The sequence below is a fragment of the Barbus barbus genome, assembly GCF_936440315.1.
Source record: "Barbus barbus genome assembly, chromosome: 20".
NCBI classification, from domain to species: domain Eukaryota; kingdom Metazoa; phylum Chordata; class Actinopteri; order Cypriniformes; family Cyprinidae; genus Barbus; species Barbus barbus.
In genome coordinates this window covers 2,793,906-2,811,874 of record NC_136748.1, presented here as the reverse complement: position 1 = coordinate 2,811,874, position 17,969 = coordinate 2,793,906, and the positions used below count along the sequence as shown (strand labels likewise).

The 17,969-nt window shown below is 42.0% G+C and overlaps 1 protein-coding gene across 3 annotated transcripts in view; it reads right to left on the bottom strand.

Annotated features, from left to right (window-relative positions):
* Positions 1–17,969, bottom strand: part of LOC306886564 (EARP-interacting protein homolog) — a 57,354-nt gene that overhangs the window by 12,332 nt on the left and 27,053 nt on the right. For all 3 annotated transcript variants that reach the window (XM_079443756.1, XM_079443757.1, XM_079443758.1), the window contains one exon: positions 8,781–8,917. In XM_079443756.1, the coding sequence (XP_079299882.1) occupies positions 8,781–8,917 (137 nt within the window). The remainder of the gene's footprint in view (positions 1–8,780; positions 8,918–17,969) is intronic.

Sequence of the window (17,969 nt, the reverse complement as noted above, 5' to 3'; positions counted from 1 at the left end):
TGGTTCCTGTTTCCTCTGGACTGACTCCACCACAGTCCTGACATGGCTACAGTCTGACTCCTGTCGGTGTATAAAGTTTTTGTGGGCACCAGAGTCGCCGAGATTCAGGAACTAACCAATGATCAAACCTGGCGTTATGTTGACTCTACCAATAATCCAGCAGTAGACATCACCCGTGGAAAAACTTTAATCGGTGGAGACAGGGACCAGCATTCCTTTGGCAGCCACAGGGCCACTGGCCCATTACCCCAGACCAAGGTATCATTGACAGTTGTGAACTGAGGAAGTCTATCTGCTGCAATCATGTAGCTGTCGCTGAAAATCACTCATTCCCAGATCCAAATCAGTACAACAGTTTTAAAGATTGAATTTAAGCAGCTGTGCTCTTACGCCACAAGGTGGCTGGGAAACAGGGAATTCCAACAGCGGATGACTATAAATTGGTAGAAACAGATCTCCTAAGAAAATCCCAACAAGATAGCTTCCCTTAAGACTTTGACTGTCTAGCAATGGGCAGACCAGTACCATCATCTAGCCGTTTGATCACCCTCGCACTTGAATATGTATTCATGTATGTAATATGTATGTTTTCCAACTCATTCGAGTTGGAGGGCAACTTCGCCGCAGTGATCAGCTAGATCCAGATACTATCCACCCAGTGGTTCTAGACCCAGCTCACAAAGTAACACAACTCCTTATTCAGGATATGGACCACCAACTCTGTCACCCAGGTTCTGAACGAGTTTTCGCAGAGCCTCCTATCACACCCAATCTTCTCCTCATGGTGCGGCTCGATCCATCACTCCCCCAGACTGTCCACCATGAATCAGAGGCACACGCAAGTCCTCGCGGATCAGTTTTGCAGACAATTCATCAAATATTATCTTCCTAACCTACAGACCCGTTCCAAGTGGCAGAAAGACACCGATTACTTACAGCCTGGCATGATAGTGATGATCCTAGACCCTCAACTGCCCAGAACTCTCTGGCCAGTAGGACAGATCACTAATGTCTTCCCTGGAGCAGATGGTAGGATTAGGACAGCAGAGGTCAAAATAAAGGACAGAATATACACCACACCAGCAGCTCGCCTTATTAAATTACCATCAATCCATAACACTGACAAAACGAGACAAATCCTTTGTGCAAATTCAGGGGCGGCTCTTGTGAAGGACTGTGATAACTAAAAATGGACAGTAATGCCATTGGTGGGTTTTTTAATTGATAGCTGGAACTACGAATCACTACAGGTTTAGCGTCATCTGTAAGTAGTTCCGCTAGAAGGAAAAAGAAGTGCGTTGCATCAGAAAGTTTAGTGCAGAGCTAATGAGTGTTCTCCACAAGTTTATTCTCAGTTTGTGTGTGCAGCTAGAAGTAAGATCAAATGTTCTTATCTTTATTGTTAATACCTTTGGGTATTGGTGCAGTTTAAGTTAATCACGGACTTCAGATATTAATGATAATACTGTATGCTTGTGTACAAAGATAGCAATTCAGCAATTGCTTCTTCTTGTGTGAATTAATGTGATTATGATTGTTTTTGACAGCTGTTTACATGCTTATCAGAACCGTTATGTGGATTATATGCTTATTTGCATGCGTACCTATAAATGCCTCAAGATTAACGATCTAAATTGCACTGTCATGTTTACATAAGACAGCCAGAATGGCGCTAATGACGTTATGGCCGCGGGTTTGAGTCCCGCTCAGAAAAAGCCTGTACATAATGTTAATTGTTGTGATTATTGTAATGATATAGTGACTATAGTTGATACTAGAAATATTTAAATGCCCTTGTATTTGCTTAATATAGTTGTGTGAATTGTTATTCTAATTATTCTTGTGCACTGTTATTTACTATTCTTGTATGTATATTTCAGAACCACACATATAATTGAAGAGGAGAATAAATGTTAAAGAAGAAACATCAGAGTCCTTGCATTCTAACCGGATGTGCCATAGTGATTGCAAACCTTTCCTAACCAGCCCCAAATAAGTACTTGAACAGCCGGTATCAAATTTTCATGTTAATTAATTGATCACGATTATCACGGTTAATTGATAATGCTTTATCACGGTATACGGTATTATCGCGATATTGAAATTTTGTTGCAAAAAGTGTTGTCGTAATACAGTATAACATGTTTAATAACTTTTTTCTTATAATAAAAATAACTGAACATCTAAATACAATAAATCAATATACAAAAAATGTATAAAGTTACAAATTTGACAGATTAAAGTGCAAAAGAATTATAAAGACCAATAGGTATCACTTTACAATAAGATCTCATTAGTTAACCTTAGTTAATGCATTAATATTAACAATAAGCAATAGCTACATTTGTTACGGAAGTTAGTAATCTTAGTTAAAAAACGATTATCACATTATAGTTCATGTTAACACTCTTAGTTCATGTTAGCTCATTAAATAACACAGTTGCAACATTTGATTTTAACGTGTTTTTAAATATTGAAATTACCTAAGATTAATGAATGTTTAGAAGAATTTTTCATTGGCAGTTTATGTTAACTAATGAAGCCCTAATGTAAAAAATGTAAATGACCGAACAATAAAGAATCAAAACATTTTCAAACAATATCTAGGGCATGTTGTAGTCCAGATTAAAATGTAAAAAAAGTCGTATAAATGGCCTATAAAGTCTAAATATTTAAGTATTTGGCACTGTGACGAACACCATAGCGAATACAAAAATGTGAATGTTTAAATCATTTAAATACGTTTCAGAAACAGAAAGTAGAGCAGCAGCTTTGTTTACAGGGTTTCCGGGATAATGGCTGCATTTCTGCTGTTCAGCGCCATCTGCTGTCAGAGAGCTCCGCCATGCGCTTCTCATCCGTGCTTGTTTACATCAGATGAGATTTGACACCGCACACAGGGTGTTGTGCATTGTGACCAGTTGATGGGAAAAGTATTCTTAAAATGCATAAAAAATTCGTAATAAATAATTATTCTCTGTATTTTGAAGTGCCCACGATAACAATATCGTGAATATTCATTAGCGTGATATATCCATTACCGAATACCGGCACATGTCTAGTCCCCATTGACTTCCATAGTATTTTTTATTTTTTTCAGACTATGGAAGTCAATGGGGACCAGCTGCTTGTTTACACATTCTTCATAATATCTTCTTTTGTGTTCAGTAAATGATGACAGGATTTTCATTTTAGCTGGACTATTCCTTAAACACTAAATGCCCCTTAAAAAAGGGTTTTATAGGTTACTCTTGACAAATGGACCAGACTCTATGCTGATATTGTTGCATGTCCTCTAGTTGGCCTTCTCAAACCATGCAGATGTGACAAAGGAGACCTCTAGCAGACAGACGGGTTGCGAACTTTCCCGTTTAAGGAGCAGGGGACGCATCCCAAGCCATAGCCAGCACCGACCCAGCCAAGGAATTGGAGCAAGAAATGAGGTTAGCGGCGCTGCTCCTGAGTCCTTCATGCTTGTAAATGTGAAATTGGGATCCGATCAGGCAAAGCCTGGGTGAGCACCTGCCACACAAAATCGGACAGAGATTAGTTTGTGTTAATCTGTAAGCCTGCGGACACGTGTGGGCCAATCTGCTTCCCTTTCCTGGCCGTAGAAGTCATTCTGAGCCGCAGTTCCGCACTGCAGTGAGGCAAGGCCGGCTGATAAATGGACGTGGCTGAGCGGATCGTGCTGCGGCTCCCCAGCGCTCACGGAGCCGGACCTCTGTTTCCATGGCAACAGCCAGGCACATGACGGCTGAACGGAAGGGCTAGAGGCCTGACGTCTGCCTCCATCTACAAGGAAGACAGTTTAAAAGCATGTGGATTTCAAACAGCTCTTAAACGCTCTGCAGGAAATGGCACTTTCTGAAGGCTGCGGGTTATGAGATAGACAGCAGGAAAGTTAAAAGGTCAGGAGACAGTCTGTGGATGTTTGACACACTGCGAAGACATCCAGTGTAAAAACACTGACGTGTGTGGCTCGCATTTTTTTGCAGTAAAGATGTCATGATATCAGTCTTGCAGGATCTAGAGCTGGGTTGTCACGCACACACACGTTGGTTTGTATGATTTATGAGGACTCTCCATAGGCGTGATGGTTTTTATAATGTACAAACTGTATTTTCTATCGCCCTACCGCAACCCTACACCTAAACCTACCCCTCACAGGAAACTTTGTGCATTTTTATATTTTCAAAACTCATTCTGAATGATTTATAAGCCTTTTGAATTACGGGGACACTGAAAATGTCCTCATAAATCACCTTCTCGTTGTAATACCTATGTTATACCCATGTCATTATACAAATTTGTGTCCTCATAAACCACACAGACACACACGAGCAGCCTGAAGAGGATACATGAATAATAATAATAATAAATACTATTTAAATTATATATGAAAAATCACAAAAAAAAAAAACCATTCTAAATGTACTTTTTAACCCTTTTATTTCAATATATTTTTTAAATAATTAATCATAATTATATGGCATGATATATTCATAACATTATATATATAATATTTTTTTTTTTCACAGCAGCACAGATCACAATACATTTTACTTTGTTGCACTGCAAGTTACAGCTTTTATTTGAATTTTTATTGAAAATTGTTGCACTGCTTGTTTCTTTTAATTCATGCAATAACTTTTTAAAATTAAAATATGATAAAAATGTATAATATTCAATTCATATTACAGCAGTACAGATAAACAACTCTCGGGAAGCACGGAACACGGAAGCCAGGAGACGAGGAATTCGCTAAGCGAGAGTCTTTAATATCCAGAAGATCACAGATCACAGGCAGGGAAGACAATTCAAGGACCGACAAACACTAACTGAACGGACTGGGGCTTTTAAAGACAGGATAACGAGGGAACTAAGGAGACACACCTGGGATCAAATTAACAATTAACATGAGGGAAAAACTGGGTCACAGAACACATGGGGAGCAAAACACAACAAAAACAGGTCCATGATCCTGACATGTCGCCCCCTCCCGGAAGTTGCGTCCTCGCACCGTTGAAACATCCAAAGGGAAGGGGCGGATGGGAACTAGGGAGGTGGCTCAGGAGGAGGACGGACATCCAGGAGGGGCCCGGCAGACAGAGACCAAGGCGGTGACGAAGGAGGGAGGAGCCAGGGAAGAGACAGGAGGGACCCGGAGCAGGAGGCGCACAGCTGGACCTGGGCCTCAGCCATGAAGATGGCCCACGGTGGAGCTGGCGGAGGGAGGAACCATTGAGGAGCGATGGCCACCGACTCCAGGGGGCCGACCAACGGCGGCGGAGCAGGTGGTGGAGGAGCCCGAGGCGGAGGCGGAGACGGAGAGCCAACGAGCCAGGGGGATGCCGAGGATCCGGGGGGACAGGGTGGAGCCGAGGGCTCTGGCGACCGAGGCGGAGACCCGGAGATCTGCGGCGGAGCCGGAGCGACTGAGGACCCAGGTGGAGCTGGAGGGAGGAAGGAGCCCAACGGAGCCGGTGGGATGGAGCGACGAGGCGCAGCCAGAGGAGAGGAGTCCTGAGGCAATGGCGGATCAACGCCCGACCAAGGCGGAGCCGGAGGGACGAGGGAGCCCGGTGGAGCTGGTGGATTGAGGGGTGACGGTGAAGGCGAGGGAGCTAGGAGCCGAGGTGGAGCCACTGGGTCTACGGGCCGAGGCGGAGTCCAGGCCTCGGAGGCTGGAGGCAGAGGTGAGGGATACTCCAGCTCCGGCGACGCTGGAGGATGGCAGACCCACGGGGCTCGCACCGTATCGATAGGGGGCTGAGGGCGAGCGGGGGGGCTGCCAGATGACAGCGGTGGAGGAGGCAGGAGCAGGTGGGAGGGTGGGCATTTTCGAGGAGCGTGCACAGGAGAGCATTTTCGAGGAGCGGGCACTGGAGGATCGGACGCCCCCTCTCTGTCCAGCAGTCCCAGATCTATCCTTAGCTCACCCTCAGCCGCGGTGCAGGGGGCGGAGCTCCACTCCGCGCTCACACCGTCCACGGCTTGCTCCCCCGTGATGGGCACTGACGCCGGCTCTCGCACCTGGTCTGACGGGTTGGGCTCAACTTCCGGGGCGATCATCTGCTCAGTCGCTCGGCTTAGCACTGGCTCGCACATCGCGGCGGGAAATGGCTCTCCGTCATCGGTGGGCTCGGGCTGATGCTCCGCACCGCAGGGAGATGGTGGGCTGGGCTCTGGGTTAGGAATGGATCTGGCGAGTTCATCCTCAGGGGAGACTGTGAGGGGCGATCCGTTTCTCGCCAGAATCCACTCCACAAAGGCGGCAAAATCCTCTCGAGGACCATCGTTGGACGACAGCGCTCTGCACGCGGTGTTCAGGCTTCCATGAAAGAATGAGCAGAGCGCGTCGTCCGGGTAGCTGGTGGTGTTAGCTAACATCAAGAACAGTCTTGTATGGTCCTCGAGAGATCAGTCCCCCTGCTCCAGCAGGAGGAGGAGGAATTCGGGCCGGACAAAGGGATCCATGGGGCACAACGGAAATAAAAAACACTGAGAAAAAACAGAAAACAAAACGGAGGTAACAGTTTAGGTCGGTCCTTCTGTCACATTTCACGGGAAGCACGGAACACGGAAGCCAGGAGACGAGGAATTCACACACGGGTCTTTAATATCCAGAAGATCACAGATCACAGGCAGGGAAGACAATTCAAGGACCGACAAACACTAACTGAACGGACTGGGGCTTTTAAAGACAGGATAACGAGGGAACTAAGGAGACACACCTGGGATCAAATTAACAATTAACATGAGGGAAAAACTGGGTCACAGAACACATGGGGAGCAAAACACAACAAAAACAGGTCCATGATCCTGACAGTTGCTTTATTATTAGAAATGATACAAGAATACAGTTTGACTGACAAGCTGTAATTCAAATCAGTCAAACAGTTTCTGTTTAATTATGAATCACAGTTATTTTAGTATGTGTAATCTAAAGGTTCCTGGTGAATGAAATTAGTAGCATCTGCATGATTCCTTTTATTGGACCCAAATACTGGTTGTTGAAGCAACATAAAAAAATCCCTAAATGAACAGGTTTCTAAAATGTAAAATAAGTAACATAGAAATACAAATAGAGTTTCTCATAACCATTGAAAAACTTCATCTGGAATAGATACAGATGACAGAAAATGTTCATCACTGTCAAGAGCAAAGTAAATGAATGCACCTTTGGACATATTTGGCATTATTCTTGGGGAGGGAGAGAGATAGAGAGAGAGAGAGAGAGAGAGAGAGAGAGAAAATGCATTTATGCTGAAACTTTTGATGAAGCAGTTTCCCTTTAACACCTTCCTCACTAAATGAATGTGCTGACGTCTCCTGAAATCAGTGCAATCAAGCTGCAGGGCATATTTTCACTCAACAGTTATCATACGACCTCAATCTATCACAGACAGCATTTTATACCAGAGGATCCTCCATCAACTTTATACAATGATCATATTGAAGTTATCTCAACTTTGTAGGTTTAATACATAGTTTGATATAAACTGCATTACGGATGGAAATATGACAGATTTCTCTTTTTATGACATTCATCATGTAAGGCTAAAAATAACTAACTGAAACAGAGAATATACTTTTTGGAGTAACGTTTTAGAATATAACAGTGTAGAGTCATCAGCATGTTTATGTGTAAATGGTGTACAGTGTCAAATGTATGTGGGAAAGGTTTCCTGTTTTAACATCATGCCATTATGCCATAATAATGTGATAATGCGATAATAACTTCAGTAAGGAGTAAGGATTCACCTCTCTAGCATTCTGTACCTTGACACAAACTGTGCTGTGCATCTCAATCATCAACATCTCCTGGTCCTCATCTCATCTCATCTCATCAGGTCTGACTGTTATCCAAGGATCAATAATGCTGTGATTATAATTCCTCCAGCAGAGCTCACATAAACATTCATTTATCTCAGCACACAGCTGTTCCAGAAGCTTCCCTGCTCACATACGCACACCGGACCATGACAATCTGAACTGCACAACCAATGAGGAACAGATTACTGTGTAAAACTAAGGCTATTGTGATACATTTCTTTAAGGTGTGATGTTTGACACTGCATAAACATCTTCAGCCTCAAGTTCAAAATATTCAGTCAACCATATTATTTCTAAAGCTGGAAACTCTTTACATGAAAACAAAAGAGTACCAAAACATACCATGGAAAGACCATTATCATAATGTATTTCCAGACATGATGATAACATGGATTTCTGGTTGCTTGGAACACCATACCATGGTAATTATTACAAATTACCATGTGCACTGGTCTTCAAAAATTTGGAAGAATTCTAATTGTTCATGTTTTGGAAAGAAGTCTCTTCTGCTCAACAAGGCTGCATTTATTTGATCAAAAACACAGTAAAAACAGTAACATTGTGAAATATAACAATTAATAATAAGTTATTTTTGTCTATGAGAATATATGTTAAAATGTAATTTATTGCTCTGAATTTTCAGCATCATTACTTCAGTCTTCAGTCACATGATCCTTCAGAAATCATTCTAAAAGGCTCATATGTTTGCATTAATGTTGAAAACAGTTGTGCTGCTTCATATGTTTTTGGAAACCATGACACATTTTATTTTTAAGGATTCTTTGATGAATAGAAAGTTCAAAGCAACAGCATTTATTTGACATAGAAATTGTTTATAGCATTATAAATGTCTTTAATGTCACTTTATAAATATGGTAATAATGTATCACAGTACCATGGTACAGTAGCCATGCACACTGTATCCGAATGACGCTCCTCACCTCATGCTCCGCAGGTCCCAGCCTCGGATGGCCGTATCATTGGCCGTGGCCAGCTGTGTGCTGTTGTGATGTGGGCTCCACTTGCCTGCTGTGAACTTCAGCTGCCCTTTGCCCTCCAGAGTGGTGCTGCTCGAGATCTGTGGGAGGAGAATCCATCAACATACATCTCAATCAATGGCTGCATATTCACCAGCAATCTGAGGCAAGCCTACTCACAGTCCCTGACGGACACAGAATACACTGTGTTCGTAAACACAGCAGTGCCAAATAGACCAAATACTCTTAACGGCACAAGTCGACAAGAATCGGTGCCGTTGTTGAAGAGCAGTGCACTATTTATACTGGGAGTTCAATGCAAAGGTGCTTCGTTAGCTTTCTATATCATTCAGAATGTAGGCGAAGTGTAGGATTTACTTTGAAACTATTTTCACTCAAAAAATTGCTAGTAAATGTCACAAAGAAATACAATGAAACATCAAGTAACACATTGAATCAAGTTAGTAGAAAGAGTAAAAAGTAGTCCAATAATCTTGGGAAAATATTTTTACAGTCTCCACAGAGAAGAATCTTTAGAGAAAATGGACACATTTGAGACAGTCCACTGGTGTCTTATGGAGGTTTTTAACAATACCAGAGAATATAAAAAGTGGAGCTAATAGCGATCAGAAACAGATGAACGTGAATCTGGGAATGTTTTATTCTGTCGGTTGTTGTACGTATCATGGCATTTTGGTAATGAAATGTCTGTGTGGTATACTGTGCACCTACACTAAACCTGACTCTAAACCTAACTGATAATGTTAACAAAAGCAAACCTGAGATCAAATGCAATTGCTGAAGCAACCATGGAATTTTATCTTGCTTCTGAAAGTCTTAAGGCTCTTTTATCATTATTCATGTTTCATGGGACTCGTGCACTTCACACATCCCCAGTGCAGTGCTGTACCGGGTGCGCTACAGAGCAAGTTTACTATATCAGAAAAGCCAAACATATGGAGCTGTTTATGTGATGCAAACATCAAAATGTGTTAGTTTACAAATCATGCACTATGGTAAAAGTGTTTGAAGCTCTTAACGTATTGTGCAAAAAACTGCATTAAAATAAGCCTAATCAATAATCTGCACCTGTAATTAATTTGTGTGAAAAGGAATAAAAGTTATTTGTGTTTTACTGCCTCTAGTGTTCATTTCAGCTGGAACTGAAGAGAAGTGCATGCATAGCTATACGTTGTTGAAGTTTTACAATAATCAAGGTGAAGGCACGCTCTAAGGTGAGATCTAAGATGCTAAAACCAGAACAGTCTAGGCAAGTATCTGAGAAAATACTAGACACCTACTGCTAAATAAATTAAAAACTGGTATTTTCTTTAATAAATAATCACAAAGCACTGAGTGAACACTTTGTTATTTGTACTCAGTTGTGGTTGTGAAAGCTGTTGAGAAGCAGATTTTCCCGTTCTCTGAACCTCTCCTGCTGATTTTGTTGATATGTTGTAGCTCATTGACTGCAGAGAAAACCTATTCAATATTCCAGCACAAACGCCAGTCTGAGCAACTGAACAATAACACATTGATCCACCTTTCGATAATCTGCCTATCAGACATTTGAATGCATGATAAACACACTCAAAACAGTAGGGAGCATCACATCTGTCCTTTACAGAGGAGAAGAAACACAAAATGCATACCAACAAGCTCACTAAAAAGTTCACAGAAAGAAATCTCAAATATAAATATACTTGTATTTTTTTATATAATGCTAAAGCACATATAACTACAATTCAGTCATATTAAACTGGAATATTCAGCCAAATATTTGTGTGATATATTTTAGCTTATTATCGAGCATGATTTTCATGCATAGTATTTCTGTATTGTTTTTCAGTACAAATATCTAAACATTCTTAAATCATGATTCATTTACTTAAAAAGCAAAATGACTTTTTAACTTATTGACTGAAAATTAAATGAATTTATGGTTAAAACAAGAAAATATATCTACCAACAGCGCAAAAAAAACAAAAACAACTTGTTAGGATGCTGCCCATGTTGACAACAGACAGAAGCTTTAAGAGCTTAAGTGTGCAAATGTTAAGTGACGTAAAGAGTTAGTCAGCACAACATCATCAGTCTGTTTGGGTTTAGCAGCTGTCCTTCATTTTTTGGGATATTCACAAAATTTAGAGCTTTCTCAAGTCCTGCAAGATGAGAGCAGTGTCCCGCATTTCAATTATGTCTGTATTATTTTTGTTCTTCCCTGAAATTACAATAACACAATAAGAGATAAAATAATAAAAAAAAGTGATTGGCATTTAAAAATCCATTTTTGCAGCTGTTTTAAGTAGAGCAGGAAAATGCATTTAATGTGTGTATAGTCTAATAAAGAAACATAAAACTAGTTGCTACTTAAGAAATTTGAGTATAGACCTTATGTAGCACCACCCATTTTCAGCGCTGCGCTCATTGCCTTCCGTTTGTTATTTCCACAGCGTGAAGGTAAGGTCATATGAATTCATGAATGAACTACTCATTTGAAAATCTTCTACTGACATTTGTTATGACATCTGCTTCGAATATTACAATGCACATGATACCTTTTGTTAACTCTACAATAAGTAAATCCACTTCAACAGCTTATTACTCTTCAACAGTGATGCTATAGCAACAGAAAAAATGGAAGTTCAAAGACAAAATTCAAACTATTGCTGTGCGTTTGTTTCTCTAAGCTCTATAGAATGTGATTTTTACCTACTAGCCTAGTTCATATATTTACAGTAGCATCCCATAGAGAAAATTACATTGTATTCTATCAGTCCAATCTAGGCTTCCGGCGCTGTTTATGTGGCAGCCGGTAGGGTTGTGCGTCTAAGTGTTTATTTTCATTGTAGGACTTAACCACGGCGTGCTTTATTCTTAAATTCATTTTCGTTTGGCGTGTGTAAACACGCGAGGATGTCTAGCTCACAGCGACTTTTGATCCTGCTGATTACTTTTTTGGTCAGAGTGGCGTGTACTTTTCTGCCGGAGCAAGCTAGCTGAGAGCAATGCTCTCCAGGGAATACATCCTGAGCCTGCGCTCAGCTGCTGACTCTGCGGACCCAGTGTGTGACATCCCTGAGGAATTGCGGAGAACTACCCTCGGGATTGTTCAGCGGAGCTATGGCGGAGCCCAGTCTTTGGTGAGGAGGACTAAAAGGAAAAGGGGTAAGCGTGGAGGAGTTAAGCACAGGTTGAAAGCGTATCACAGACATACCCCGCTGCCCAATATTATACTGAGTAATGTGCGCTCCCTTCGACACAAGATGGATGAGTTGCAAGGGAATGTGGCCTTCCTTCACGAGTACAGAAACTCGCACATGGTGGTGCTAACAGAAACGTGGTTGGATGATTCAGTCAATAACGACTATCTACAGCTCAGTGGATACTCTGGACCTTTACGGCTGGATAGAGATAAAGAGACTACGGGGAAAAAGCATGGTGGTGGAGTTTGCGTGTACATTAAGGAGAGCTGATGCAACAATGTGATTGTGCGGGAAAAAATATGCTCTTCCGAAATTGAATTGCTTGTTTTCTCCGCTCTACCTTTTTATCTACTACGTGAGTTTCCCCAACTTTACTTTCAAGTCAAGCTTTATTGTCATTCCGCTACATGATGATTTGTAGTGCATGAGCATGTAAACATACATATATTGCTGAGTCTTTGTGGGATTGTGTACACGCAGCAGTGTGTGTAAAGTGTCTAGTGCACATAGAGGAGAGTGTGTTACTACAGGTGGTTTGTACAGGCCCACTCACCTGTGTGTAGCACACTTCGAATTGCACAAAAAAAGTTTCATACAGTTTTTTTTCTTTGGTGTGGTAAGGTTAGGTGGGTGTTTGGGGTGGGGGTGGTCCATGTTTCAGGAGGTAGGGGTTTGCATGGGGTTTCAGAGGGGGGCAGGGTGATTTGAGTTCAGGGCTCTCACAGCCTGGGGGAAAAAGCTGTTGAGCAGTCTGGCGGAGCGGGCTCTGATGCTCCGGTGCCGTCTTCCTGATAGTAGGAGCTGGAAGAGACTGTGGGAGGGATGGCTGGAGTCCTTCACGATGCTGTTGGTTTTGCTGGAGCATCGTGTAAGGAAAATGTCCAGGATGGAGGGGAGAGGGGCACCGATGATTTTTGCAGCTGTGTTCAGTGTCCGCTGGAGGGTCAGGCGGTCAGCAGCACGGCAGTTCCCGTACCAGACAGTGATGCAGCTGGTCAGCACACTCTCAATGGTGCCTTTGTAGAATGTGGTGAGGATGGGTGGAGGGAGACTTGCTCTTTTCAGCCGGCGGAGAAAGTGTAGGCCCTGTTGTGCCTTTTTGGAGAGTGACATGGTGTTGGTGGTCCAGGTGAGATCCTCTATGATGTGCACCCCCAGGAATTTAGTAGTCTCCACAGTCGAGCTGTCAATGGTCAGTGGGGGTGGTCAACGGAGTTTCTTCTGAAGTCCATCACAACCTCCTTTGTCTTCTCCACATTGAGGGACAGATTGTTTGTGCCACACCATTCAGCCAGCTGTGCCACTTCCTCTCTTAGTGCGTTTCATCGTTGTTGCTGATGAGACCTACCACTGTTGTGTCATCAGCAAACTTGATGATGTGGTTGGAGCTGAACTTGGCAGTGCAGTCGTGGGTCAGCAGCGTGAAGAGCAGCGGGCTGTGCACACAGCCTTGTGGGGCACTTGTGCTCAGTGTGGTAGTGCTCGAGGACTGACTGAGGTCTTCCGGTTAGAAAGTCCAGGATCCAATTACAAAGGGAATTGTTAAGGCCCAGCAGGTTTAGTTTATTTATGAGCTGTTGTGGGATTATTGTGTTGAATGCCGAGCTGAAGTCAATGAACAGCATTCTAACATAGGAGTCTTTATTTTCTAGGTGGGTAAGAGCCAGGTGGAGGGTGGAGGAAATTGCATCGTCCGTAGAGCGGTTTGGACGGTATGCAAACTGGAGCGGGTCGAGTGTGTTGGGGAGGCTGGTTTTGATGTTGTGCATAACTAACCTCTCAAAGCACTTCATTGTGATTGGAGTCAGTGCTATGGGATGGTAGTCATTTAGACAGGACACAGGTGATTTCTTTGGTACCGGTATGATTGTTGTGGATGTTGTGTTGAAGATATCTGTAAGCACATCTGTCAGCTGTGCAGCACAGTTTCTCAGAACACGGCCAGGTATGTTGTCAGGACCCACAGCCTTGCGTGGGTTAATCCTAGATAGGGTCTTCCTTACGTCGGCTGGAGACAGACCGATCGTTGGGAGGTGTGGGCAGTTTTTGTGCAGGTGTGTCATTCTGCATTTCAAACCGTGAATAAAAGTGGTTGAGTGCATCGGGGAGGGATGTGTCATCATCACAGGCCTGTGGCGGGGGCTTGTAGTCAGTGATGGTCTGAATGGCTTGCCACAGGCTCCGTGTGTCTCTGCTGTCTGTGAAGTGATTGTTGATTTTTTGAGCATATGACTGTTTTGCATTTTTGATGCCACAGGGCAGATTGGCTCTTGCTGTTTTGAGAGGTGCTTTATCTCCTGATCTGAATGCTTCATATCTCTGGTCTTTAGCAGCCCACGAACCTCTGCTGTCATCCATGGCTTTTGGTTTGCACATGTGGTGATGGTCTTGGTGACTGTCACATCATCAGTGCACTTTTTGATGTAAGCAGTCACAGTTTCAGTGTACTCATGCGGGTCTATGTGGTTGTTGTTGGTGGCTGCCTCTTTAAACATGTTCCAGTCTGTGCACTGAAAGCAGTCCTGTAGTGTTGAGGTAGCATCATTTGGCCAAATTGTGATGAGTTTTTGAACCGGTTTGGCAAGGGTCATAAGTTTCTTGTTGTATATATGCATCCTCGCGCAAAATTGGACAGATCTGCTGATGAAAACTTTGAACAAACTAGATGCCAAATCTCCAGATTATCCTAAGTTTATTTTGGGTGATTTTAATCAGTGTTTTTTAGACAATGTTTTAAAAGGATTCTATCAGTATGTCTCATGTGCAACGCGTGCGGACAAGATTCTGGACAGGTGCTATGGTCCGGTTCAAGGTGCTTATAAGTCCGTTCTTCTGCCTCCACTGGGTTCAGCCGATCACAACACAATTCTTCTGGCTTCGGCATATACACCAGTTGTAAGGCGTGCAGAAAGACAGAAAAAGATCTTTAAGAACTGGACTGACAAGTATTGGAGAGCTGCAAAGTTGCTTTGAGCTTACAAACTGGGTCTTGTTTTTAAGTGATAGTCTGGACTTGAATGATCAGGTTTTTTTGGTATCCAGTTACATACATTTTTGTGTTGAGTCGATTATACCCACGAAAAGTTTGACTGTTTCCAAACAACGAACCGTGGGTAACCAAACTTGTTAACCAAAAAATATTCTCAATATGAAGAAAAGAGTATTTTTATCAGGGTCCAATGAGGAGAAAGGAATGATCAATAAGGAGGTTAAAAGAACAATCAGATGTGCTAAACTAAATTACAAAAATAAAATAGAAAATAAATTTGTTCAGGGTGATATGAGGGCTGGCATGGGATTAAGTGCATGGCGGATATCAGTATACCTAAGCAAGGAACAGTGTTAAATAAGGACACTGATGGTAACTTATTGGCTAATGACCTGAATCTATTTTTTACGCGTTTTGAGAAGCATGACACAAGTGCTGTTCTTGATGATTTTAAACAAAAATGAAGTCCCTCTAACTCTTTGAATTTGCATCCTTTCAATGTAATGAAGTAGCTGAAAGCTACACCTGTTAATAAAGCGCCTGGTCCAGACGGTATCTATGGGAGAACACTTAAATACTGTTCAGAGCAGCTCAGTGTTGTATTTCACTCTCTGTTTCAGGCATGCCTGGATCAAGCTGTAGTTCCTTGCTTATGGAAAACGTCTAATATAATATTCCTAAACAAGAAAAGTCACATTCTTTAAATGATTTTGGGCCCATTGCATTAACTTCCTTAGCCATGAAAGCCTTAGAGAGGGAAGTTAAGTCACAACTTATCACAGTTACGGGTCATAAGTTAGATTCTTTGCAGTTTGCATATCGCACTAAAAGAGGTGTGGATGATGCAAAGCACTTCCTCCTAAATACCATACATCAACATTTAGAGAATGGAGGCACATTTGCTAGAATGTTGTTTGTTGATTTCTCCTCGGCGTTCAACACAATGAATCCTATCATTTTAGCAAAGAAACTTGTATGTGAATTTGATGTGAGTCACGGTTTGGTTTTATGGATCTTAGATTTTTTTGACATGTAGGCAGCAAAGAGTCATGTTGAATGGAGTGCAGTCAGATATGCTTGTTACATCAGTTGGATCTCCTCAGGGATGCGTACTGTCTTCAATTTTCTTTATACTTTATACAAATGAATGTCGCAGCACTAACGATAACTTATGTAGTTAAATATGCTGAGACACAGTTTTTCTATTCTTGTTAACTAGTGTAGAATGTGATGACAGTAATGATCACAATGAGTTCTTTGAGTGGTGCAAAAAAGTTGAACTACAACTGAATATTAATAAAACGAAAGAGATGGTAATTGATTTTTAGGAAAAATGCTTCAAAGGTGAAACCTGTGTACTTTCATGGAAAAGAAGCTGAAAGGGTAGAGGAGTATAAGTATCTTGGAACCATCTTTGATACTATTTTAAAGTTTCAGCAGAACACAGAGGCTATTATTAAGAAAGTGAATCAAAGAATGCATGTTCTTAGGAAATTGAACTCTTTCTGTGTACAAAAAAAAACATACTGAGAACTTTTTATACTACCCTAGTATTTCTTTTTTATGCTGGTACTCATCACTCTCTCTTAGGAACAAGAATCGTTTGCAGACCTTAGTTAGGACTTGCTCAAAAATTATTGGTGTGCCTCTGCGGAGTCTAGCAGAATTATACGAGCAACAAATGCTAAGGAAAACTCGTAGTATCACGGGAGATGACTCTCATGCCTTGAAGGTTTATTTTGAAGTACTGCCCTCTGGAAGAAGATTTAAAGCATTAAATGTTCATCTAATAGATATAAATTTTGTTTTGTTCCAGAGGCTATTCGGTTTTGTAATTCAAAGTCTTCAGGTTTTTTTGTTTTTTTTAAAGAATTTAATGTCGGGTAGTTTTAATTATTATTATTATTTATCTTTTGTACTGTCTATGTGATATTTTGTGTCTGCTATATGATGTTACTCCCCTACTTGAATTGCCCCTTGTGGGATTAATAAAGCTGTTAACTTTAAACAGTGCCAGTCACAATTAACAAAGCTTATTGACCATTTAAATCATGTTATTATCCAATCATCATCAATATTTACATAGTCTAGTAGTAATAAATGTATCTCTCACACGTGTCTCAACATAGCAATAAACAAACAGTCACCCTATTCAGAAGCACTATTTGATCTCATATTTATTTTCTTAAAAATTGCATTTTTTCTTAAAAGTAAAGATTCCAATAAGGAGTTTTCGCCATAGAAAAACCATCTGTGCAATAGAAAGGTTTCATGATATTAAAGCTTCTTCATGAAACCATCAATGCCAATAAAGAACCTTTATATTTAAGAGTGTGCTGTTGATTATTTTTTCAGCCAGTTTGTTTGAGGACGCTTGTTTCTTTGGAGAAAACGCCCCAGATACATGCAGACGTGAGCCTGGTGGCTGCTTCTCCTCTCCTTTTCTGTTTGTGGGATTCAGCGATATCCGAATAAAACACTGGCAGACGCAGCGTGGTGATAAACACATCAACCTGAGCTGATCTGAAGAATAGAGGGATGAGCGGATGGGGGAGGCTGACGAGTGTGTGTGTGTGTGTGCTGTGAGGATGGGGGCGGCATGAGGGAAGATTTGCATGAGGCAGATTAGCATTCTTCACAACACCGCTGGAATCTAGCTGTGCCAAGAGCTTTCCGAACATCCTCTCTGTCTCTTTCTGCCTCCCCCTCGTTTCCCTGGCTCTGGTGTTTTTAATGGGCGCTGCACTCAGCAGGCCTTGCCACTCCATAACCTCCCCTCGCTTTGCATGCACAGCTGACAATAGCGGGACCTCATGGAGCGGCTCAGTGTGATGTCAATCCCGGGCCTCTTCTCCAGCCTCCATTGAGAGCGAGAGTGTTTTCGCAAGTGATGCTTTGTCAAATGTCGAGTCAAGGTTATGTTCGCAAAGGCCTGTGACACCGCAGTGAGTGCTGGTC